Source organism: Rhinatrema bivittatum, chromosome 11, assembly GCF_901001135.1.
Source record: "Rhinatrema bivittatum chromosome 11, aRhiBiv1.1, whole genome shotgun sequence".
Lineage (NCBI taxonomy): Eukaryota > Metazoa > Chordata > Amphibia > Gymnophiona > Rhinatrematidae > Rhinatrema > Rhinatrema bivittatum.
The window spans coordinates 53,351,818-53,376,425 of NC_042625.1; the positions used below are offsets into that span (position 1 = coordinate 53,351,818).

Below are 24,608 nucleotides of genomic sequence, written 5' to 3' on the forward strand. Positions count from 1 at the left end.
GAAAAACCACTTTCCAAATGAGATATTTGAAATGTACAGAATGTAATGGTTCAAAGGGAAGCTTCATTAGAACTGATTAGGACCACATTTAAAGCCCACAGAACTGGAAACCAAAAGGTAAGAAGCTATTGAAGAGTCTTTGACCCTCTCGTGGTAAGCAGCAATAGCACTTAGGTGAACTCTAATTGACTATGCTGCTAGCCCCAACTTGGAAAGATGTAGTAAGTGAGGATGTCAATGGGTGTGGAAGAGAAAGGGCTAACTGAGTGATCCCACTCAGCATACCTTTCCATTTGAAGGAATAGATACGTCTGGTTGATGGTTTTCTCACAGCTATGATAATTTTTTGAATATCTGCTAAAAGAGTTATTCCCTGGAAAATCTCACGTTCAACATCCAAGCCGTCAGGTGGAGGGAGGATTGTAGAGGATGAAGGAGACACCCCCTTCCTGAGTCAAGAGATCTGGGTCTTGACAGAGATCTAACGGATCACTCTCTGTCTTGTCCACACAGGCGCTATGAGTTATCATATAAGCCTTGTCCCGTATCATTTTCTGAATGGTTCTTGAAATGAGAGGTATTGGAGGAAACGCATAAAGGAGACCTCTCGACCACGACATTAGGAAGGCGTCCTGTACCCTTCTGAGACTGCTTGTGTGTACGGAGCAAAACTGAAGTACTTTTCGGTTTCGTTCTGTAGTAAAAAGATCTATCCAAGGGCAGCCCCCACCGTTTGGTACTGATGGGCTGAGCGACCATTCATGGAGATGAAATATTCTGCTGAGACAGTCAGCTAGCATGTTTACTAGCCCCGGTAAGTATGTGGCTCTCAAGGTTATTGAGGGTTCATTCCCAGATCCATACTGCTGCTCTGCAGAGAATTTATGATGCTGAACGGCCCTGCTTGTTCATGTAAAACATGGCAATCTGATTGTCTGCATGAATCATGAGGGTATGACCTCGTAGCAAATGTATAAAGGTCATTAAGGCATTATCTCATGGCTCTGAGTTCCAGATTTATCTGGAAAGCTAGTTCGTCTTTTGACCACTGACCCCGAGTCTTGTAATGGAGTAGATGCACTCCCCAACCTTGCGTAGAAGTGTCTGTGGTGAGTATTAGGGTGTGAGCCAGATCTCGAAGAGGTGATCCTACGGTTAGGACTTTTGGGTTCAACCACCAACAAAATGTCCTTCATGGAGTCTGATATGGTTATCTTGAGGGACATTACAGATATTTGGTCCACTGTGATTTCAATCCCCATTGGAGATGGCGCATGTGCAGGCGAGTGTGAGATACTACATGGATGGCTGTGACCCAATAATACCGGTACTTGGTGGGAAGTGATCCTTTTGCTGAGGAGCAATTCTGTGCAGAAATGATGAAGTTGATCAATTCTCTCTTGGAGTAGGAAGGTCTGAGACTGGACCGAATCTATTCTGGCCCCTATAAATTGTAAAATCTGAGTTGGTTTGAGTACAGACTTCTTATAGTTGATGAGGAATCCCAGAGACTCCAGACAGGAGACTGTAGATTCCAGATGTTGATGCATGGACATTTGGTTGGGGAAACTATCAACCAATCATCCAGATAGGGAAAGAGGCGGATCCCTTGACGCCTGAGATAAGCCACAGCCAGACACTTGGTAAAACTCTGGGAGCCAAGGATAGACCAAAATGTAGAACTTTGTATTGGTAGTGCCTGGAATTCACTTGGAAGCATAAGAACCGCCAGCAGGAGGGGTGTATTGGAATGTGGATGTAGGTATCTTTAAGATCCAACGAGCACATCCAGACATTCTCCTGAATGAATGGAAGTACCAGTTTGAGGGAAGTCATCTTGAATTTTTCCTTCTGAAGATACTTGTTTAGGGAGTGTAAATCCAAAATTGGATGGAGACCCCTGAGCATTTGGGAATGAGGACGTATTGGGAGTAGTATCCTGCATTGATTTGGTGTTTGGGCACCAACTGAATGGCCCTTTGCTGGAGTAGGACATGGATCTCCTGTTCCAGAAGAGGTGACAGAGTTCCTCAAATGGGTTGTATGGTGTGGAAGAGGAGGTTGGGAGAGAAAATTCAGATGATAATCCTTGCAGACAATTTGAAAGAATCCATTGATCTGAAGTCATGTGGTTCCATTGCGAGGCAAAAGATGTTATTCTGCCCCCTGCTGGAATGAGGGGACTCCCCCCATCTTGATCAAAACTGAATCTAGTAGCTTATGTGATAGTAGAGCCATTGGTTCAGCTGGTACATCTAGAATTTTTAGTATCCCAAACACTTCCTCTTGAGAGTCAGGAATACTATGAACCTCCACTCCTAGTACGTTGCCCAGTTTTTCTACTAATTTTGAATAGGCGAGATCCTCCGGAGGAAAGGAATGGTCTGGAGGCTCCTCTGGTAGGTCAGAGGGAATTCCAGTTGAACAGTCTTGGGAATGATCCGGTGAAAAGCCTTGAACACTGACTAGAGGAGGATGTTGAACTATATCAGATTGTTCCTCCAGAACTGGACACAGATGCTCCCTAGGAGAAGTGGTTGATGGAGCTGCATTTCCCCCTGCACCTGGAAGATGCAGAGGAGAAAATTGTTGATGCAACGTTGAAAAAAATATTTTTTATGATAGAGGAGATCTGGTCCATGGCCTGTGGAGTTTTAGCAGATTTTGAATGGTACTGCTCGTCAAGGGTACATCTACCCTGAGGATGCACCTTAGCAGATAAAATCTCTATAGGTATGTACAGCTTCCAGGATCCTCGCTCCCGATCAGGTGGTCTAACATTTGGTGAAGGCTCTTCCTGAAGTATGGGTCACTGTTGGTGTAAGTGGGTAGTCCCGAACACACTGAGTGGCTATCTGGCGACGAAATAGATTGAGAACGATACAGGGAGAGGCAAGACTCAGGGAGGTTGAGATAGAATATCCTGGAAGGGATCTTGGATTAGAGACCTGTGCTTATGTCGATTTGATTCAACTCTGTCAGTTGAGTGTTTGATTTTTTTTTGTGACACATGCGTCAATGAATGTTTTGTGTGCGTTGATTCTGTGTTGCATTTAACATGGCTAGTCAGCTTCAATGGGCAGTGCTTGGTGGGAAGTGGAACATATTGTTCTGTTGACTTGTGCGTCAAGGCCCGCTTCCTTTCCCATGCTTTTTTCAACATCTTTGATGCATCTTGCACATTAGACTGACATCAATCTTCCCATGGTGCAGTCTATGCATCCCCTTCGGGTCATTTCAGATTTGGAGTTGATTTGGATTTTTTAGGTGCTGTAGTGACCTCAACCCCTAAACAAATTGTTTCTTACCCCTTGGTTCCTCCAAAGAAGCCCTTCTGGCCACCTCATGAGATGACTTATGCCCTGGGGATGAGTGGATGGAGCATCTCAGTGAGGGTGCATAACTACCTGAGGGCAACGAGGCACCTTCCCACTCCCCTAGGCTAGCAATCTTTGCCACTCTCTGGCTCCTTGGAAGACATGCAGCCGCAATCTTTACATTTTGCCTGGTCATGATCTGGACCTAGGCAAATGTAACAATAGTTATAGTTGTCAGTAACTGACATTGTATCCACACTGACAATATTTAAAGCCTGGTTTCTTGGGTGCGCAACATTATAGCATTGAAAAGTGCTGTTTGGGGAATTGCTAACGCGATGAATAAAGAAGAAAAATGGAAGAAATAGAAGAAAAACTTGAAGAGACGCGCAGAGAAGAATACACATCCATGCCCGAGCGCAGAAAAAAAACAAACTGAAGAGATGGGGCTCATGCTTTGCACGGGAAGTGCTGCATAGGCGCAATAGTTTGAAAACTTGAAGAATTGAATGTCCATGAGAGTGCCGGTTACGTCACCCAAAAAGCAGGGCTAGTTCAGCCTGCTCAATGGAAAATTAAGGTTTTTTCCAAGAATGCACAGGCCTTCCTCTGCAGCTGCCCACCACCCAAGTCTCCTTAGTTTTTACAGGAAGCTATTCTTCAACCCTAAAAATGTGGGAGGGATTGTGTGGCTGATTTATCTTCCTGTCTACAGAGAACACCTGTTACATTTGAACTCCTTTGCTTTCTACACAACTGGGGATCTGTATTAATTTGCTTAATTTTTTACTTTAACTGTATCAGTGCCAGAGGCTGGAGAGATGAAGGAATTCATTAAATAAGCTCCTCAGAACTGCCTAGCCAAAACTGCTGTCTTAATGGGAAGCATTCTTTCTAGGCAGTAATGGTATGGCTTGAAGCCCAGGTGGCAGCCTTGCAGATAAGGTCTATGGAGAAAGAACAAAGATCTAATAAGAAAGCTGCTGTAGCCCCAACTTAATAGGAAAATTATGTTTCTTACCTGATAATTTTCGTTCCTGTAGTACCAAGGATCAGTCCAGACTGCTGGGTTATGCCTCCCCTCCAGCAGATGGAGTCAGAGAGAAAACTGAAAGCACCTCCCAGATATACTGGTGTGCCACCTGCTATCCTTCAGTATAAAGTATAACAAAGCAGAAGATAGGCAAAACCAAATCCTCCGCCAACTTAGCCACCAATGAAAAACATGGCAACTGTCTAGATGAAGTAGTAAAACTCTCCACTGCCAAAAACCTGGCAAACATCAACGTAACATCAAAAAGGCACCACCCTCTAAAAGCAAAGAAAAAGGGATAGGTACCTACCTTGTTGAAACATCGAAAAGCTATGTATAAAAGCTATGTATAGAAACTGGTTATTGGAGCGGACTCTCCTGACACTCAACATCGGGCGGGCGTCTGGACTGATCCTTGGTACTACAGGAACGAAAATTATCAGGTAAGAAACATAATTTTCCTTTCCCTGTACGTACCAGGATCAGTCCAGACTGCTGGGATGTACCCAAGCCGCCTTAATTGGGGTGGGACCCAGAGAGACCCGCTCGAATGACACTGCTGCCAACAGAATCAGCTGATGCTCCCCTAACATCAATCCGATAATGACGAGCGAAGGTATGCAACGACTTTCACGTGGCTGCTCTGCAAATCTCCTGGCTAGAAACTAAAAGACTTTCTGCCCAGGAAGTTGCTTGAGAACGCAGTGAGTGTGCCTTAAGCCCCTCAGGAACAGACTTACCACAGCCAATGTACGTGGATGCGATCGAACTTTTCAACCAACGAGCAATAGTTGCTTTCGATGCCTGTAGGCCCTTCTTGGGCCCCTGCCATATGACAAACAAAGGATCCGACCATCTGAATGCATTAGTGACCTCCAAATATCGCATGATCACTCGCCGCACCTCTAGACGCTTCAAATCGGAACCGTGCAAAGACTTTAGGTCCGACGCCGAGAAGGAAGGCAATTCCACCGTCTGATGAACATGAAAAGCCGATACCACCTTCGGCAAGAACGAAGGAACCGTACGCAGAGACACGCCGGCATCTGAAATACGCAAGAACGGTTCCCTACAAGAAGGTGCCTGAAGCTCCGACACCCGACGGGCTGACGCAATGGCCACTAGGAACACGGTCTTGAGCGTGAGAGGGGCCGAGTTGAGACCTTTGAGCACCAAATTCAAATTCCAAGAAGGAGAAGGGGGTCTAAACGGGGGACGCAAGTTCCGAATGCCACGCAAAAAACAAGCTACATCCGGGTAGCACGCGAGAGAGAATCCGTCTACCTTACCCCTCAAACACCCCAGGGCCGCTACCTGAACCCTCAGAGAGCTGTACGCCAAACCCCTTGTCAAGCCCGCCTGCAGGAACGTAAGGATACTCCTTACCGAGGCCCGGCGCGGTGGAACTTTAGCTGCCGCGCACCAGGCGTCAAACACTTTCCACACTCTGGCGTAGGCTAGCGTGGTGGAGGGCCTTCTCGCCCGCAGTAGGGTGGAAATGACAGGCTCTGAATATCCTTTCCTCCTCAACTGCTTCCTTTCATAAGCCAAGCCGCCAGACAGAAGCGGTCCGCCCGCTCGAAAAATACGGGTCCCTGGCGAAGCAGGCCCTGAAGATGACCCAACCTTAAGGGTCCGTCCCGCGCCAGGTTGACTAGATCCGCGAACCACGGTCTTCTAGGCCACTCCGGGGCCAAAAGAATCACTGGCCCGCGATGGGATTCTATGCGTCTTAACACTTTGCCTATTAGAGGCCACGGGGGAAACCCATAGAGGAGGATGTGACGAGGCCATGGAAGCACCAGGGCATCTACCCCCTCCGAACCGTGTTCTCGCCTGAAGAAACGCGCTGCCTGTGCATTTTGCCGAGTCGCCATCAGGTCCAGACACGGCATTCCCCATCGCCGGGTGATGAGACTCATTGCCTCGGCCGAGAGCTTCCACTCTCCGGGATCCAAGTATTGACGACTTAGATAATCCGCTTGTACGTTGTCGATGCCCGCCCTGTGGGTGGCCGCTATGCGGGAGAGATGACATTCCGCCCAGGACATTAACAACGACGCTTCGTCCGCTACCGGCCGACTTCTCGTGCCGCCTTGGCGATTTATATACGCTACTGTGGATGCGTTGTCTGACAGAACTCACACTGCCCGCCCTTGTACCAACGGGAGAAGTTGGCGCAAGGCGAGATGTACCGCCCTGGCAATAAATTGTCTGGGATTAACCACCCAGCTAAGCTGGAACGAGCCGGCTCCAGCAGCGGCAATTGGGTGCCGTAATCTCCTGATTTCTGATTTCTGGCCCCAACGGGAGAGGAGAGCGCGCTGTAAAGGACGTATATGAGAAAATGCCCACAGCACCACCATCTCCACAGTAGACACCATATGACCAATGACTTGTAAATAATCCCAGGCCGTGGGCAACGGGAGATCTAGTAAGGCCTGCACCTGAAACATCAGGTTCTCTAGTCTCCGCTGAGTGAGGAATACCTTGCCTTCCAAGGTATCGAAACGCGCCCCCAAAAATTCCAACTGTTGACTCGGGACCAACTGGCTGTTCGCAAAGTGGACCACCCAACCTAGCGATTGAAGTTGCTGCACCACCGACTGGACTGCCCGCTTGCACGCCTCCTGCGACGTCGCCCGGATTAGCCAATCGTCCAAATAGGGATGCACCAGAATTCCGTGGCGTCGCAGATAAGCTGCGACTACTATGAGAACCTTGGTGAATACCCTCGGGGCTGTTGTTAGCCCAAACGGAAGGGCGCAAAAACTGGAAGTGCTCCCCCAATACTGTGAATCTTAGGTACCTCTGGTGACGTTCCCTGATCCCGATATGAAGATACGCCTCGGCTAGATCCAAAGAAGCCAAAAATGCTCCCTTGTGGACGGCCGCAATAACAGATCTGAGCATCTCCATACGAAATCGGGGAACGCGCAAGGCCACGTTCACTCTTTTCAAATCCAAAATTGGGCGAAACGTACCTTCCTTCTTTGGGACCACGAAGTAAATGGAATACCTGTCTGTTCTGGTCTCCTCCGGAGGAACAGGCAATATTGCTCCGAGAGCCCGTAACCTGTGTACCGTGTGGGCGATAATCTGCCTCTTTTCCTGAGACCCGCAGGGGGAGATCATAAAAAGATCCCGGAGGGGACGAGCAAACTCCAACTCGGAGCCGTAGCGAACGACATCGAGGACCCACTAATCCGATGTGACCTTGACCCATTCCTCCCAAAACAGAGACAACCGACCTCCGATGCAGGGAAGGGAGGAATGGGCCTGCACGCCTTCATTGCGAAGGCTTTCCGGCGGGTAAGTTCTGCGAGGATCCCAGACGCTGTGGACGTCTGCCTCGAAAGGAAGGAGACCAAGGCTGAGACCTGGGGACCTGCTGTTTCTGCGGGAAAGGGCCCCCCCTTCCCATGCGAAACCAGCGTTGGCCCCGAAATCGGGACCGTACATTTCCAAAAGAATGAAAAGAACGGGGCTTGTCCTCCGGTAACTTGTACACCTTGTTGTCCCCCAAGTCTTTGATGAGCGGATCCAGCTCCTCACCAAACAATAATTTTCCCTTGAAAGGAAAGGAGGCAAGGCGCGATTTTGACGGGGCATCCGCCGACCAACGCCTAAGCCACAGCAAACGCCGAGCAGCGACCGCCGATGACATGCTGCGGGCCGAGGTTCTCAACAAATCATACAAGGCATCCGCCGTGTAAACAACCGCCGCTTCCACACAGTTGGCTTGCTCAGCCTCGGCTGGTGGGAGCTCCCCATGTGGTAAGCAATTGTTGAACCCAGCGGAGAGTAGCGCGCTGAACCATACTGCTACATGCCGCTGCATGGACCCCTAAGGCTGCTATCACAAAAATGCGCTTTAACAGAACCTCTAACTTTTGGTCTTGGAGATCCTTCAAGGCTACCCCTCCCGTGACAGGAATGGTAGTATGCTGAAACACAGCAGTCACTGCCGAATCCACGGAAGGGACCTTAAAAATATCCAAAGAATCCGCTGACAGGGGATACAACTTATTCATTGCCCTGCTTACGCGCAGGGATGCCTCCGGCACCTCACATTCTTTGGACACGATCTGTAAGACCTTGGCATGTAAAGGAAAGTCTGCGGGGGGGGCCCTTAGACCTGCCATAGCTATGTCCCCTGTGGAAGTGTCAGTGTCCTGCTGCGGCGCTGGGATTTCTAACTCCTTCAAAACATGAAGGATTAAAAAGTTAAGTTCATCTTTGCCAAAGAGGCGCAGCATCTGGGGGTCATCGCCTTTGAGCGCTCCCTGAGCGTCAGAGACCTCTGTCCCTGTGCCATCCGGAGACCATGTGCCATCCGGAGACCCCTGGGTAAAATCCGGAGCTCCCGGACCTCCCTTTCCCCCTAGGGAATAAATTCTAGCAGCATCCGAACCCCCCCACTTTGTCCTGAGAACCAGACCGTCCTTGCTCAGGGGAAACTCTGGGGACCGTAGGGGGAAGGGGTTCCTCCGGCTCCCAGCCTGCCTCCGCGTCTAAAAACGCCTGATGCATTAACAAGACAAATTTGGAAGAAAAAAAAGGCACTTTCCTTTTGTTGGAGCCCCCCGCGGGCTGGTCCCGAGGGGGAGGGGCTCGAGGCGCCTCCAAATCTGACTCACGGCACGGGCTTAGGGCAGGAGGAGAGTTAAAAGAAAAATCCTCCTCCTCCGATGCCGAATCAGCAGGCTGCCGCGTGGTCAAAATGGCCGCCGGCTCCCTAACAGTGGGAGGCGGGGCTAAGGACCGCGCAGCTGCCAGCCTGCTTAATCGCTCCGAGGAAGGACGAGAAGCCGTGCTGCGGGCTGCGCTCGGCCCCCGGGAGGGTCCCTCGCCCCCGGGAATGCAGTGGGAGCAGGGACCCTCCCTGGAGAGTCGCGCCCCCGCCTTGCCACAGGCCGTGCAGGCCGAAGATCGGAGCATCCTGAAGCTGCAGAAAAGGGCGCCCAAAAGTAAGTAGCTGGGTCTGGGAGCAGTAAATTCGCGCCAAAAAAGCTGTCGCTGCGACTGGCAAATTCGCTGGGTGAAGAAACCTCACCCCCTCCGGAGTCCCCGGTCAGCGCGGCAGGCTAGGGCTACAACGGACCGCAGCCTGTTTCCAACAGGGCTTACGGGTCCTTAATCTTTAATTCTAAATTTAATTAACTTTTTTTTTTTTTTTTTTACAAATAAACAAGGCCCTCTTCAGGTTAAAACACCTGGCATAAAGCAGAGATAGATGGGGGAGGGTGACCGGACCACCGGTAGTCTTTCCCCCGGACCAAAAGGGACACAACACCGGGAAAAAGAATGAGAGCAATGCTCTCACAGCCTGCCTCTATGCTGCAGTGAATAACACGCTGCGCTGAACCAGAAAAAGGGACAATAAACGAAATAAACTAAAACTCTTTTTTTTTTTTTTTTTTTTTTTAAACTAGTTAGAGAACCAACTAATTGATCTAGACAGTATAACTAACAAGTAATAATTAGTAAATGACACCTGAAAGATTTTTTGTCAGGATAGACAGGACCGCAGGTTATGTCTCTCAATCTGCTGGAGTCAGAGGAAATACTGAAGGATAGCAGGTGGCACACCAGTATATCTGGGAGGTGCTTTCAGTTTTCTCTCTGACTCCATCTGCTGGAGGGGAGGCATAACCCGGCAGTCTGGACTGATCCTGGTACGTACAGGGAATGGCTTTTCACCTTTGGAGATATTGTCCTGATCGACTAGAACAGTAAGAGATGCAATCATAGCGTTAGGTCAAAAGAGTTCTTTGTAACTGAAATGCCTTCTTTTACGGGATTAAACAAGATTACTTTCTATAAGATTTAGTTCTTTCCAAACAGAATAATGAAGCCCTCCTGCAGGCCAATATGTATAAAGTCTGTTCACTCTTCTTGCCATGCAATCTTGGAAAAAAGATTAGCAAGACAATGGGTTGATGTAAATGAAACTGAGAAGCCACTTTTGGCAGAAATTTAGGATGAGTTTTCATTAACTACGCCACTGTGGAAAACAATCAAGAATAGGGAGCATGTGAGACTAAGGCTTGCAATCCTCACTCTCTGGTCAGAGGTAGCTGCTATCTAAAACAAAGAAAATAATTTCAGTTCTCCTATGGCCATAGGCTTGGATGGGCTTCTCATGAGTTGACAGAACCACATCTGGATGCCAAGGTGCAGGGGGAACTTTAATTGGAGGTTTACAATGGTTGGACCTTTCAAGAATCCGGTAACTGTAGGCTATTAGGAGTTGGTTTTCAATCCTGAATCAGCTAACTAAGAGGGAGACAGGACACTTAAAGGAGGTCTAGTAAAGATGTAAACATTAGATAGTAAACCATTTCCATATGAAGTTGTAAAGTCTTCTTGTAGAGTATTTTCTGGAAGCCAGAAGTATTTTACACACTTCAAAAGGCAACTGAAAAAGACACATGCTGACTTTCAACATCCATGCTGTCCAAGTAAAAGACTGAAAGTTAAGATGGAGATTCCTGTTGCATTGTATAATTAGGGAAGGGCATATGGGCAATGTTACTGGAGGTCAAACAGCTAGGCATTGTAGCCACAGAAACCAAACTTGACGAGACCATATCATAATCATTTGACCACTTTCACTTCTCAACTTTTGAATTGTCTTGTTTGAGTGGAATTTGGGGAAATACATTAGAAGAAAATGACTGAGAAAGATAAGAACACATTCTTCCTGTTAACTGGATGATAGATACTATAGGGGTGATCCTCAGATGTTGCCCTCCTCCTAGAGAAAGGAAACAGATTGTAACTGAGTAAAACAGCATGTCTCCAGGGCCAAGAGCTCAATATCTGAGGCTGCAGAGCTCAGGAGTCAAGGGCAGTATTTCAATCACTGCATGCGTGATTTCAGCATTCTGTTTGCCTACCTGTGCCCCTCAAGCCTTTGGGATAGACTACATCTGGCAGCAGTTATAGCACCATAGGAAGCAACAGCAGCTCCTGCAGTAGCACTCACCAGCTGAAAAATAAGATCTGCACCTCCCCAACTGAGTTTGTGATTGCTAATTGAGTTGTCCCAGCCTATTTGGAGAGCACAGCTAAGTCAACACATAGCAAAGAACAGCAGGCCTAACCCAGCCGTAAAGGAGGAGTAGTGCTACAATGATTTATTTTAAAATACAAATTTTGGCTGAAACACAGTCCCAAAGATTCCCAATGCAGAAAGAGGGAACCCCATGGAACGTAAAGGGTTGAATCTTGTTATAATTCCAGCTGTGCACAATTTTGGTATCAGTAAGATGTCAGAAAAAACAAACAAACAATCTTAGTAAACCTGCTGTGAAGATGTGAGTTTGCCTCCTTTAAGCCTCTTCTGACCATTTGTTCTAGAACTTCCTTTCTTCTCCTAATCACTAAAGCACTACTGCACACATGCAGCACTGTACAAATATGCCTAAGAGACAGATCCACAGGACAAACTATAGCTGGAGTGGATGGATAGATGTCACGTTTCAATGAATGCACAGAGTGCATCAGATTTAGGACATTGTAATATCTGCTTCACCCTGACTCCATACTGGCAGGAAACTGGTAGGGGGAAGGCTGCAGAAAGACAGATCAATCCCCAACCCTTCTCTACTGTAGGGCAGATGTTTCACCACTCACACAGTCAGCCCTGGGAAAAGCCTAAGGAAGATAAGAGACTTTCCACTCTACCCTGTATTGCTCTCTTTGGTTTCTGTGCCCCAAATTCATGATACTGCAATTTTTTTTGAATTACATCTAAATTGTGGCTCATTCCTTCACCCCTGGAGTGTCCCCGTCCCCCCCCCCCGGTTATCATCTTAGTGTCACCTGCACAAAGACAAACCTTTTCCAGAAGCTCCTCTGTGCTCAGTCATCTCCTAGGCTCTCCGCTTCCTCATTTCACCACCACCCTCAGCTGCCCAATCAACCAGTCTCTACCCCCAGAAGGCCACCATCGGATCCACTACTAGAATGCCCACATCCCTGTTAATGAACCCTGAGCTCTCCCCTCTGTAGGCCATCACTTTACCTGTTCCCCTCCACTACGTCGATGAGATCATCAGCAGTGCAGTCACTGCGCAGCGTGACATCAGCATTGTGAATCTTATATTCTGCCAGGATACTCTTTACCGTCTCTGTATCCAGTTCACTCTGTGTACACTGAGATAGGAGAAAATTAAATCCTACAACACACACTGCCCCCCCTCCCCCAACAATGAGCCCACTCCTCTCCCTGCATGTGCAGCAGGGACAAGGTATAGAGCCTGCCCCTCTCCCTGCACGTACACAGCAGGGATGAAGCATAGAGCTCGCCCCACTCCCTGCATGTACAGCAGCAATAAGGTGCACAGTCCACCCATCTCCCTGCACTCACAGTTGCAGTGAGGTTGATGCCTCCTTTCTCCTTCTTCTTGAACCCAATGTTTGGGGGCTGCTTGTTCAACCGGATCCCAAAACCTTCCAACTCATTCTCTATAATCCTTTTGTGCCCCAAGGGCTTTAACACATCCAAAACAATCAGGATCAGGTTACAAGTGCGAGCCACTGCACCAAAGACAAAAGACAAATTAATAGCACAGCTCACATGTTCCCCCGGGCCTATTAATGCAGGTTGGAGGAAGAATTCTCTACACAACTTTGAAATTCCAATGTACTTAAGGACAATCTCAGCCATTAATAAAACAAAACCAGGAAGCTAGTGCTCTCTCTCTCTCAGCTGAAGTACTGAAGATTAGACTGTGGCCAAACCCCCGGTGCCAAAGTGGGAAGGAAAGCATATGGAGCAGTCTTGTCTTGGAGAGACATAAAAGATGAATGTATGGTACAGTTCCTTTCCAAAGAAAGCTAAAGAACAGTGTCTGGTGCTGAGCTTTCCTGGAAAATGGGAAGGAGGTGCCTGATAGGAAAACTGGTTCTTATCTGCTAATTTTCTACCCTTGAGTCCCACAGACCAGTCCAGAATATTGAATTTTTCTCCCCACCAGCAGATAGAGATGAAAAGCTTTACTGTACTATTGGTACTTAAGTTACTGTGCCACCTGCAGTCACTCAGAATAACCTGTAACCAAGCTAAAAGACTTAACCCCCTTACTTTCGAGCAGGGGAAGAAAAAACTATCAGTAAACACCTAAGATAAACTGGAAACTCCCTTCTACTGGAGGATTTGAACATCAAGAACATTCTGAGTATATTTACACACACAGAAGAGTGGTCTTGAGAAGACCCAGGGCATATTCTGGCTGGTCTGTGGGACTCAAGAAAAGAAAATTAAACAGGTAAGAACCAATTTTCCCTTCCTTATCGTCTCCCAGACCAGTTCAAACAATTGGGATGTATTCAAGCTTCCCTAAACCTGGCGGGAACCTGAACGACCCACTTGCAACACACTGCACATCCAATCCATAATGCTTGTAAAAATCACTGCCCTGCAAATCTGCAGCGATACAAACTGACTGCCCAAGACACTGCTTGTGCTAGAGTAGAATGCGCTCTAAGACCTACACGAACATGTAGACCCTTGCAAATGTAAGCCTATGCTACTGCCTCCTTAATCCATCTTGCAATAAAAGCTTTCAATGTTTCTCTCCTTTTATTTTGACCATTAAACAGCACAAAAAGATGGTCCAACTTCCAAAAGGCACTCGTAACCGTTAGATATCTTAGAAAGATACTACACACATCCAAAACAAAGTTCCCTAGAGTGTGCAGAAGAAGAATCTGCCTTCCGCAACAAAGGCAATTCATCAAGACTTATCAAATGAAAAGGAGAAACCACCTTGGGCAAAAAGGATGACAGCATATAAAAAGAAACCGCCTCTTTCGAGATCTGGAGAAAAGGATACCTACACTACGAAGTCTAATTCCAAAATATGTCTCACTGAACAGATAGCAAAGAAAACAAGACAGACCAGTTGCCTTAGGGAAGAATTATTTATTCACATAATTATCTTGATAAAAGAGCCCAATTCTGGCCAAGTTTTGCACAAGGCTGCTTCACTGAACAGACAGCCACCAAAAATACTTTCAGCGTAAGATTCTTCAAAGATGACCTTCTGATCAGTTCAAAAAGGGACTTATACAAAGCTGTCAGCACCAAATTAAGATTCCACAGTGGAACCACCCACCAAACCAGTGGATGTAGATGTTGAACTCCCACAAGAATGCGATGCTCCGTGAAGAATTATGTACCTTTCCCCATAAGAGGAAAACACTGCAACCCGCACTCAGAGTTCAAGGCTAACCCCTTTTACAAACCTTTCTGCAAAAATGCCCAAATCATCAGATTTGACGCCTGAAGCAGGAAGACACTGACTCCAGACACCAGGATGTGAACACCTTAAAGACACATACATACAATATAGTAGTAAAAGTCTTTCTGGCCTGCAGCAGTCATAATGACTTTTGGATATCCCTTCACAAGCCAGGTCACGAGATAAAAAGTGATCTGCCTGCTTTAAGAAGATGGAGCCCTGACATAACCAACTGATCATAGACATGACTGGGCCTTAAGGGTCTCTCTACTGCTAGATTCACCAAATCTGCAAACTATGGTCGATGGGGGCCATCAGAATGAATCTTCCCCAACATCTTTCTATTCACCTGACTATTCTTCCTATCAGAGACCACAGAGGAAAGACAAAACAGAAGCTCAAGGCCATGAGCAAGACAAAGCATCCAGACCTTCCGAACCCAGCTCTGTCAACTGAACAACCTTGGGGCATTGGAATTTTGCCTCATTGCCATCAAATCCAACTAAGGAATCCCCCATGTGGCCCTGATGAGAGCAAACACTTACTCCATCAATTCCCACACTCGGGGTCCAGAAGATGCCTGCTTAGAAAATACACCTGCACATTTCCTAATCCCAATAAATGGAGAACCTTCCCAGACCTCTTTCCTCCTCTGGCACCAGGACCATCATATCCAGAAGAAAGAAATGCTCTAGCATGGACTGCATTGCCACCTTCTTCATTTTTGAACCACAGACACCAAGAAGGCCTCGCCCATTGGGTGAGCAAATTCTAAGGCATACCTGTCTCTTACATTGGAAAGAATCAATTGAGCCATTATCTTGGTCTACTTCTTGTAGAAGCCGGTGACCTGACCCCTTATGCACACACACGGGGAATGGACCAAGAGATCTTCGAGAGCTTTTAAGTGCACCTGAAACGTGATCGGAAGCCTCCACAGAACTTCTGCAGTTCTCTCAAAAGGACTGCGACTTGAATGTAAAGCAGCGCTGCAAAGAACCACCTTTTCCTAACACCTGTCCTCCCTAAACTTTTGCCTACTGGGGAAAGTTTTTCAGACATCCTTAGGTTTATCCTCTAGTAAACTATGGATTTGACTCCCCAAATCTTACCTAAAAAGCAGTTTGCCCTGAAAGGGGAGATATCCAAGCTGAGACTTGGACCATACATCCACAGCCCAGTTACACAGCCAGAGCAGCCTTCTAGCTGAAACCGCCAGCGTCCAAAGTAAATCATACAAGGAATCCTCTTTAAAAGCTAGTCCTGCCTCAAGCTGTTCCACCTTAGACAGATTCTCCTTGGACTCTGCACTAGAATCTGCTGCACTCAGCACAAACAGGCTCAAGCCATGAAACTACTGCACATCACAGCCCATAGCACCCTGGCAGAAACCTCAAAGACATTCTTGAGGTGGAGTTCCATCTTCCGATCTTAAGAGCTCACAATCCTCAACAGGGATAGTGGTCCTCTTTGTAGCTGCAGATAGTAACATATCCACTTTAGGCAACTTAAAAAGATCCAAAGCATCCTCAGGCAGAGGATATAGCTTAGCCATGACCCTACCAACCTTCCATAATTGGATCCTCTCCTTGTCTTTTAACCCCAGCTCCGCCAGGAGCTGAGCAATTCTTCTCTTTTAAAAAGATGAACCACTCTAGGATCATCTCACTCAGCTGCCAGAAGTTCTCCCTCTTCCAAGGGCTCTTGATCCATGCCTTCATCCCCAGGGGCATCCTACAAGGGACATCTGGGAGATCTGCCCCACTGTCCTCCCATTGACACATGCAACCCAAAATCCAGTCACAGATCAGGTTCAACTTGCCTGTTTGAGGCAGAACGGTACCACAGCCCTCGCTCATCTTCCCTACTTCAGGACAAGGTCCAAGTACCTAAAAGGCCTCTGATCCCCTGCTCAACCCTACTCTACCAGAGGGATGGTCTAAAGACAGGACCTAGCATCTCTGGAAGCAACACATTTTGTCTCCAAGTCTGACTGCAGGTTAGACACCTCTACCATCTGCAGGAGACAGAGAATACTGAGAGAATGCAAGTGGCATAATAACTTAAGTTCCAACAGTACAGTAAAGATTTTCTTAGAACATAATTGCCAAACTGGGTCAAACCAAGGATCCATCAAGCCCAGTGGCCAATCCAAGTGACAAGTACCTGGCAAGTACTCAAACATTAAATAAATCTCAAGCTACTATTGCTTATTAATTAATAGCAGTTTATGTCTTCATCTGCTGATAGGGGAGATAAACACAATCACGTGGACTGGTCTGGGGAATGATAAAGTAACACTGTTTTCTCAGCCAAGAATGGGAAGGTGCCTGACACAGTGCTTTCTTTACCACTAGTATTAGACTGCAAAGGGGGAAGGAAAGGGGACAGGCTGGATGGGTCCGATTCTCCTTGACTGATGTCATATTCTATGAAAGTGGTAGAACCAAGGTTGGAAGATTGCAGCATTGCAAACATCTCCCCTTTCACTCCCTGGAGAGGTGACAAGGATATACATAGAAGGACATATGTAAAGTGGATCAAGAATTGAGGATGTTTTAGTTTCATTTTACGAGTATGTATTTTGATTAGATTTTAACTTGGTGGGTTTGTATAAGGGAGTGTTTAAAGTTATTATTATGCATGTAAATCGCCTTGAGTTGTCCATATATAAGGTAAGTTAAAAATATCCATAAATAAATAAAAGAAACAAGACCAAATACTATAGCACCTGGAAGTCCTCGCCTAAAGCCTACATACCTGCTATGACCTGCCGACCTCGTCCTTTCCCATCCTTTGCTCCTTCAATTATTCCTGGGAGATCCAGCAGCTGCAGGCATGGAGACAAAGGTGGGCAGGAAAAACATCAGAAACAGGCAGCTGCCTATATAGCACAAATGACAAACTACAATCCTTGAGGACCATAAACAGGCCTGACTTTCTAAACATTCATGAGAGATTTCCATATACTTACTTGATCCAAGAAACAGGCTCCTTTGGAATAGGCTGGTTATCCTGCAGATCAGAGCTGGCTACAGCACTTCAGGACCTAAGCTCATCATCCCTGCCACAGACATGAACTGTATAACGTTGAGCAGCATGTAGGTAGGCCAGAGAGTTTGTCATCATGTTCTAAGTTTCTAAAAGGACTGTAATGCTAAAACATTATCCCTATGGAGGTGCCAAAGAGTGACAGTATCAGAATTCATGGGAAAAGCATAGAGGATGTCTGAGGGCTAGGAAGGGACTATAAAGCTGAACAGGAGATGTGGATGGATAGACTGGATGGGCTGTATGGTCTTTGTCTGCTGTCATGTTCTATATAGTGGGTACAAGGAACTGGAGAATGTTCCTCCCCTTCAGAAGAAGGGGAAAGGAATCTGTCCATTCAGGACCCTCCAATTATATTAGATACATTTCAGGGACAGTGGGGATCGAACCTGTGGCCACAGGTATTCAAGGCCAGGGGAGCCTGCAGTGGAGCCATAGGGACTCTGACTAACCAAGAATCCTGTAGAAATTATTAAGCTAAGCAAAGTTAGGGAGACCTACCTCCAGAAGCTCCCTACTGGACCAGCAATTGAGGGCTGCATATAAGAAGCCCTAACCTGATACACCTTTGGTTTCAAAACAGTCGCACAGTTCGTGCCCTGATATTCCTATTGTTTGGCTTATTTACTGCATGTTCCTATTCTGGTTTTTGGCTCTGGTCCTGCTCCATTTCTGGTTTCCAGCTTCCACCTGAGTCCTGGCAGCTACCTGCACCCAAGAGCCCAACCTGCGGGGAATGGCGGCTGGTTCAGGCAGAAGACATCAGCAGACAACCAGGCCCTCTCTAAGGTGTGCCCCTGTCCAGGCATGGTGCCTCCTCTCCAACCTCAGCAGAGCAGGCCTTGACTGCAAGCACCCACATGAAATATCCTATTTAACTACTGACATTCTGTAAATATACATCTCATTAGATCAATAAACCAAAATATGATTACCTTAAAAAAAACAAAAAACACACATCTAAAAAGTTTCATATCCAACAAGTGTAATTATTCACAGGTTTTATTATGTTGAAGAAATACTGACTGCATGGACAGCTATGGCTCCTGATCCATGCCACACCAGTCAGGCTGTCATAACATAAGTAGTGCCCTGGCTGGGCCAGACCAATGTCCAGCGAGTCTCTGAAAGTAACCAGTCTGGGTTGCAAGTAGCCGGTAGATGCCATAAAGTTACTTGCTCCCTGGGATAGCCATGGCTTTCTTTAGTCTACCTGACTAAAGGAAAATTGGTTCTTGCCTGCTAATTTTCATTCCTGTAGTACCACAAATCAGTCCAGACTCCTGGGTTTTGCCTCCCTGCCAGCAGATGGAGACAGAGAAAGTTTCACTGACACTGTACATAATCCAGTGTGCCACCTGCAGTCCCTCAGTACTGACCTGTACCCAAGCCGAGATGACAGCAACAACCATAAATTTCTAAGCAAATTCCCTCCCTTCCAACAAGCCGAAAGAAGGTGAAGTTGGCCAAAAAGTCAATGGAAAACATTTCTCAAATTTAACAAAAGCGATCAGCATTGAAAACCTTCAATAACTCTGAACTATATACAAAGTAACAGTACGAGCAACGGACTCCCCCCCCCACCACCAAGTAAATGGGCGAGGCTCTGGACTGATTTGTGGTACTACAGGAATGAAAATTAGCAGGTAAGAACCAATTTTCCTTTCCCTGTATGAACCCAGATCAGCCCAGACTCCTGGGATGTACCTAAACTCCCCTTAACTCAGGTGGGACCTGGAGAGTTTTGCTCATAGAACACTCTTGCCAAAGAACATAGAAGCCAGGGCCCTGACATCCAAGCAATAATTCCTAGCAAAAATGTATGACTTCCCAGTAGCCGTCCAGCAAATTTCATGCAGAGACTGTTGTGATTCAGCCCAGGAAGTTGCCTGAGAGTATGCCCCTAAATTCCCCCCCCCCCCCCCCCCCCCCCAACAGTGAGCGCTCTTTAGAAATGTAAGTCAACTTGATCAATTCTTTCAGCCACCTCACAACTGTAGCTTTAGACTCCTTCACAGTACAAAGAGGTGATCCCATCTACAGAAATCATAAGTAATCTTTAGATACCTAAATAATGCATGCCTCCCATCTAAAAGCCTAAGCTCCCCCGCGTGAAGCATAGAGGAATCCAAATCTGGAAGCTTCACTGTCTAACTAAGATGGAGTGCTGAGACTCTCTCAGGCAGAAAGGAAGGGACCATGCATAAAGATACTCCCGAATCTGACATCTGTAGGAAGTGAACTAGACATGACAGCGCCTAGAGCTCTGAAATTCTCCTGGCTGCACAAGTAGCCACCAAGAAAATCACTTTAAGAGTCAAGTCCTCAACCGTAGTTCTCTTTAGTGGTTCAAACTGAGCCTCACACAATCCTCGAAGGACTAGATTCAGATTCCCAGCAGACAAATGTTCCACACCTGAAGACGCAAGTTCTTAGCTTTCCGAAGGAACCATATAACATCCAGATGTACAGAAAGAGGATACCCTTGCACGTTACTCTGGAGACAACCCAATGTTGCTACCTGGACTCTGTAGAACAGCCAAAATATGCGACACCATAGCCTGAACAGGCAGAGGCTGCACTCCGTCAATAGCAGACCAGGACTCGAAGATCCTCCAAATTTGCATACATGTAAAGGATGTAGAAGGTTGCCTAGCCTGCAATAAGGTGGAAATAACTGCTTCGGAATATCCCCTCCATCTCAGTCATCTCCTTTCAGGAGCGAAGCCTCGAGATAGAAGTGAGCCGCCTGACCTGGAAATATTGGATCCTGGTGGAAAAGTTGACTGATGTCCGAACCTCAGGGGCTCATCTATGGCCATGTTGATCAGATCTGGGAAGCATGGTCGATGTGGCCACACTGCAGCTACCAGGATCACATTGCCCGGATGTTTCTCTATCTGCCATAATCCCTTTTCCACCAGAGGCCATGGAGGGAAAACAAAGAAGAATCTCTCAAGTCCACGGCAGCACCAGAGCTCCAATTCCTTCCGTACCGTGTTCTGTTTAGCGGCTGTAAAACCACAAAGCCTTGATGTTCTCTTTAGTTGGAATACCCCCATGTTCCATGAATGAGACATCGCTGCCTCCAACTCCTCCATTCCCCGGGATCAAACTTTCTCCATTTGAGAAAATCTGCCTGAACGTTGTTCGCTTCAGCGATGTGAGACACTGCTAGCCGCTCCAAGTGCTACTCTACCCAGAGAATCATCTCCTGGGCCTCTCGAGCCACTGCCTGATTCTTGGTTCCACCTTGATGGCTGATGTTTTTTTGTTGTTTTGTCTGATAGGGTCCATACTGGATGACTGCATAACCTTTGCAGACAGGCAAGGAACACAAAATGTACTTCTATCGTCTCTGATTGATAGACCATGATGCCTCCTGTTTCGACCACTGGCCTTGCGCCAACTGATTTGCCAGACCGCCATCCATCCGGAGAGGCTTGCATCAGTGGTGACTATTACCCAAGTCGGAACCTCCAATTCTGCACCACATTAGAGACTGGTGCAAGTAAGCCCATGAAAGACTGTCCCTGGCTTCCCCCTCTAACAGAAGAGGAAGATGAAAGTCTTCTAATAATAGATTCCAGCGGGAGAGAAAAGCCCCCTGCAGAGGCCACGTATGTGCAAATGCCCAATGCATTAATTCCAATGTTGATGCCATAGAACCCAGGACCTGTAAACAGTCCTAGACCCTGGGCACCGAAAGCTCTAGCAGAAGCCTAATCTGACTCTACGATTTCAGCACTCTCCTCCATGAAAAACACTCTCTCCACCAGCATGTTTAACTGAGCTCCCAGATAATCCAGAGTTTGAAAGAGGACTAAATGGCACATTGCTAGATTCACTACCCATCCTAGAGACTTCAAGTGCATCGGTACCTCTTGTACTGATTGGCAACAAAGGTCCAAGCAAGGCTCAATCAATTTACATTGCCACTAGACATGTAAATAAGTACCTATATTCCCACAATTCCTCCAGCATAAATTACTCACAGAAGGATACATACGATGTAACTTGGCCAGAGTTAGATGCCAGCAAAACAACATTTTGTAACAATTTTCTTGAAAACTGGTAGAAATGGAGCATGTGCTAGCGTAGGAATATATAGAATACCAATCCTCTGTACTCAAAGTATCGCCCAAATCCAACTCCCAAGTAAATATGGGAATTTATCAGCCATACGGCTGTTAAGAATGTCAAACCTTAGAAACTAAACCTTTTATCTTGTCCACTTGATCACAAAAGTTTTCAAACAATGATTTGCCCTGTCTTAAGGCTGAAGCCTTGTGTTGTACGATTAGGAAGTGACATTTTAGCATATTCTAGAAAGTTCAGTTTTGCATAACATCACCTCGAAGTAATAAAATGATCAACTCGTGTTATTCCTCGTTCTTTCCATTCCTCAAATGCTTTAAGAGGTATACATATGGGAAAGGCCGAATTAATGAAAAGGAAAAGTAAGAGGTGTTACCCACAAGCTTGAGTTTCCAGTGAAACCACTCGCAAAGTTATAGGGAAGCATTGCAGAGGCGGCCAAGTGGAACGGGGTTGCCACAGGAGTCCTGAAAGGGGCATAGTCCCTACCATTTTCTGTTCCACTAAGATCCATTGCATTACCACAAAGGCCCTATGGAAGTCAATAAGCACTCTTAAGTTATGATGCTGCAAAATGCCACAATAAACTGGAGATTCCCAAACCACCCCTTTTTTAGGCTGGTATAAAATTAACCAGGCTACCCAAGGTGGTCTCTTTCTATATGAAATCGAAAATCTTCTTCTGCCACAAACACAGGAGGGCAGGAGACAGATAGATAGGGATAACTTTAAACAAATAAAGAAATCTGGGCAATACATTCATTTTATTAATGGCTATTCGACCTAGCCAGGAAAAATGTTCCCGATTCCACATCTCTACACACTACTCATAGTAATGGGTTATAATTCAAAATGAAGGTCATCTACATCAGGTCCAATATGAATGCCCAGGTATTTCAGAGAAAATTTAGCCCATCAAAATGGAAATTGGCGACTGAGGCACATCTAAATTAACATTCAAAAGTTTAATTTAATCAACGCTAACTTTGAAGCTTGAAAGGGCGTTAAAACAGCACAATTCATCCATAACCCTCAACAATGAAAGGAATGGGTCAGTGATGGTGAAAAGAATACCATCAGCAAATAAAGATATTTTAAACTGTAGATCACCTACACTAACTCCCCTAATCTGGTCTGAAAGTCTGACGCTGGTAGTAAAGGGCTCTAAAAAGAGAGGAAATAACAGGGGAGACAATGGGCACTCCTGCCGTGTTCCACGGCCTATTGCAAAACAATCCCCATATCCATCATTTACCCTTACCCAGACTTCTGGAGAGAGTTATATAGTTTCTCAATCCATCATAAAAAGAAAAAGGGACAAACTTAATTTTCTGTAAAGTTTTGAACAAAACGGACTAGTGCACTATGTCAAATGCTTTCTCCGCATTAATGGACAGCAAGGCAGTCAAAACATTTTCCTTACATACCCACCATGACAGATCAACAATTTTACGAACATTATCTGCTGCCATTCGGTTAGGAATGAAGCCTATTTGATCATAGTGCACAAGTTGAGATGGCATCTTATTTAGATGTTCCACTAAAACTTTAGCTAGTATTTTGAGGTCCAAATTAAGGAGATTGGACTATAAGATCCACACAGGGTGGGATACCTCCCAGACTTCGCAATAACAGAGATTCCAGCTACATTAGAATTTACTGCAAGAGAACCCCTGTCCCATAGACTTGAATCAGTCAGAGGAGTAACTAAAACACATGCAAATAGTTTATAATAGCCACTAGACAAGCCAGCCAGTCCAGGTGATTTTCCCACTTTTAAGGTTTTAATAACTTGTAAGATCTTAGGCGTGCTAACTGGGCTATCAAGAAAGCTCTGTTCATGTATAAATAAGACAGGGGAATACGATGGACGCGAGGTATGTATCTATATCAGTATCAGCAATAGAGATGTCTGTACTATAAAGGGCTTTATAGAACTGTGTGAAGCAGTTCCAAATTTCTGCCGTTTTAGTAACCATGTCCCCTTGTGTAGTTTTGACTTTAGCAATAGAATTCTAGATATACATGTTTTTTAGGCGCCTTGCTAAATATCTTATGGCTTTGTTTCCACCTTCAAAATACTCCTGTTTAGTTAATTCAAGTTTATGAACTAAAGTGGCATCGTCTAGAGCATGAAGCTCTAAACAGGCAGAGGATAATTTGCGAAATACAGTTTTGAATTGCGTCCGCATGTGCTCTCGTGATAGCTGAGAAGTCTCTGTTAAGAGCCCAGAGTGTTTCTTTTTCCTTTTCGCAATATGTAGCATAACAGATTAAGAGACCTCTCACTATGGCTTTAGAACACTCCCAAATCATGGACTGAGATGTGGATGTATGGGCATGTAATTGAAAATACTCCTGATCTGCTTACCTAGAGTATTGGTAAACAAGGTTTTGGGGTTGTTTTTTTTAAACAGACTTTCATTAAGGCACCAAAATTGTTGGCCACAATCCAAATCTGCAAAAGAGACATCGAACCAGAGAGGTGCATGGCCGGACCAGGTAATGCTCCTTATAATGACCCCTGTCACCCGATTTTGCAATAGTTTATCAATAAGAAAATAGTCAATATGGGAGTATGACCCATGGGAAAAGGAGAAAAAGTAAAGACTTGGGAATTAGGATATCTTTGTCTCCAAAGATCAACTAGGCCTCATTGAGATATCAGAGGACAAAGCCTTTCCTTGCCCCTTGTAAGGAAGTGGATGTCTGATGTGAATTATCTAGAAATGGACATTTGGGAAGACTGAAGTCCCCACCTAGGATTAGAAAAACTTCCACATGAGAAAGCAATATTTCATCCAACCCTTTTAAGAAGAAAATCTGGTCCAAATTAGGTGAATATAAATGAACTAA

The 24,608-nt window shown here is 46.0% G+C and overlaps 1 protein-coding gene across 1 annotated transcript in view; it reads right to left on the bottom strand.

Moving 5' to 3' along the window:
* The window catches only part of DRG1 (developmentally regulated GTP binding protein 1), a 47,192-nt gene that overhangs the window by 1,963 nt on the left and 20,621 nt on the right, over positions 1–24,608 (bottom strand). Inside the window, exons 4-6 of the mRNA XM_029619230.1 lie at positions 17,364–17,433; positions 12,728–12,897; positions 12,383–12,513 (exon numbers count right to left, since the gene is read on the bottom strand). Of these exons, the coding sequence (XP_029475090.1) occupies positions 12,383–12,513; positions 12,728–12,897; positions 17,364–17,433 (371 nt within the window). The remainder of the gene's footprint in view (positions 1–12,382; positions 12,514–12,727; positions 12,898–17,363; positions 17,434–24,608) is intronic.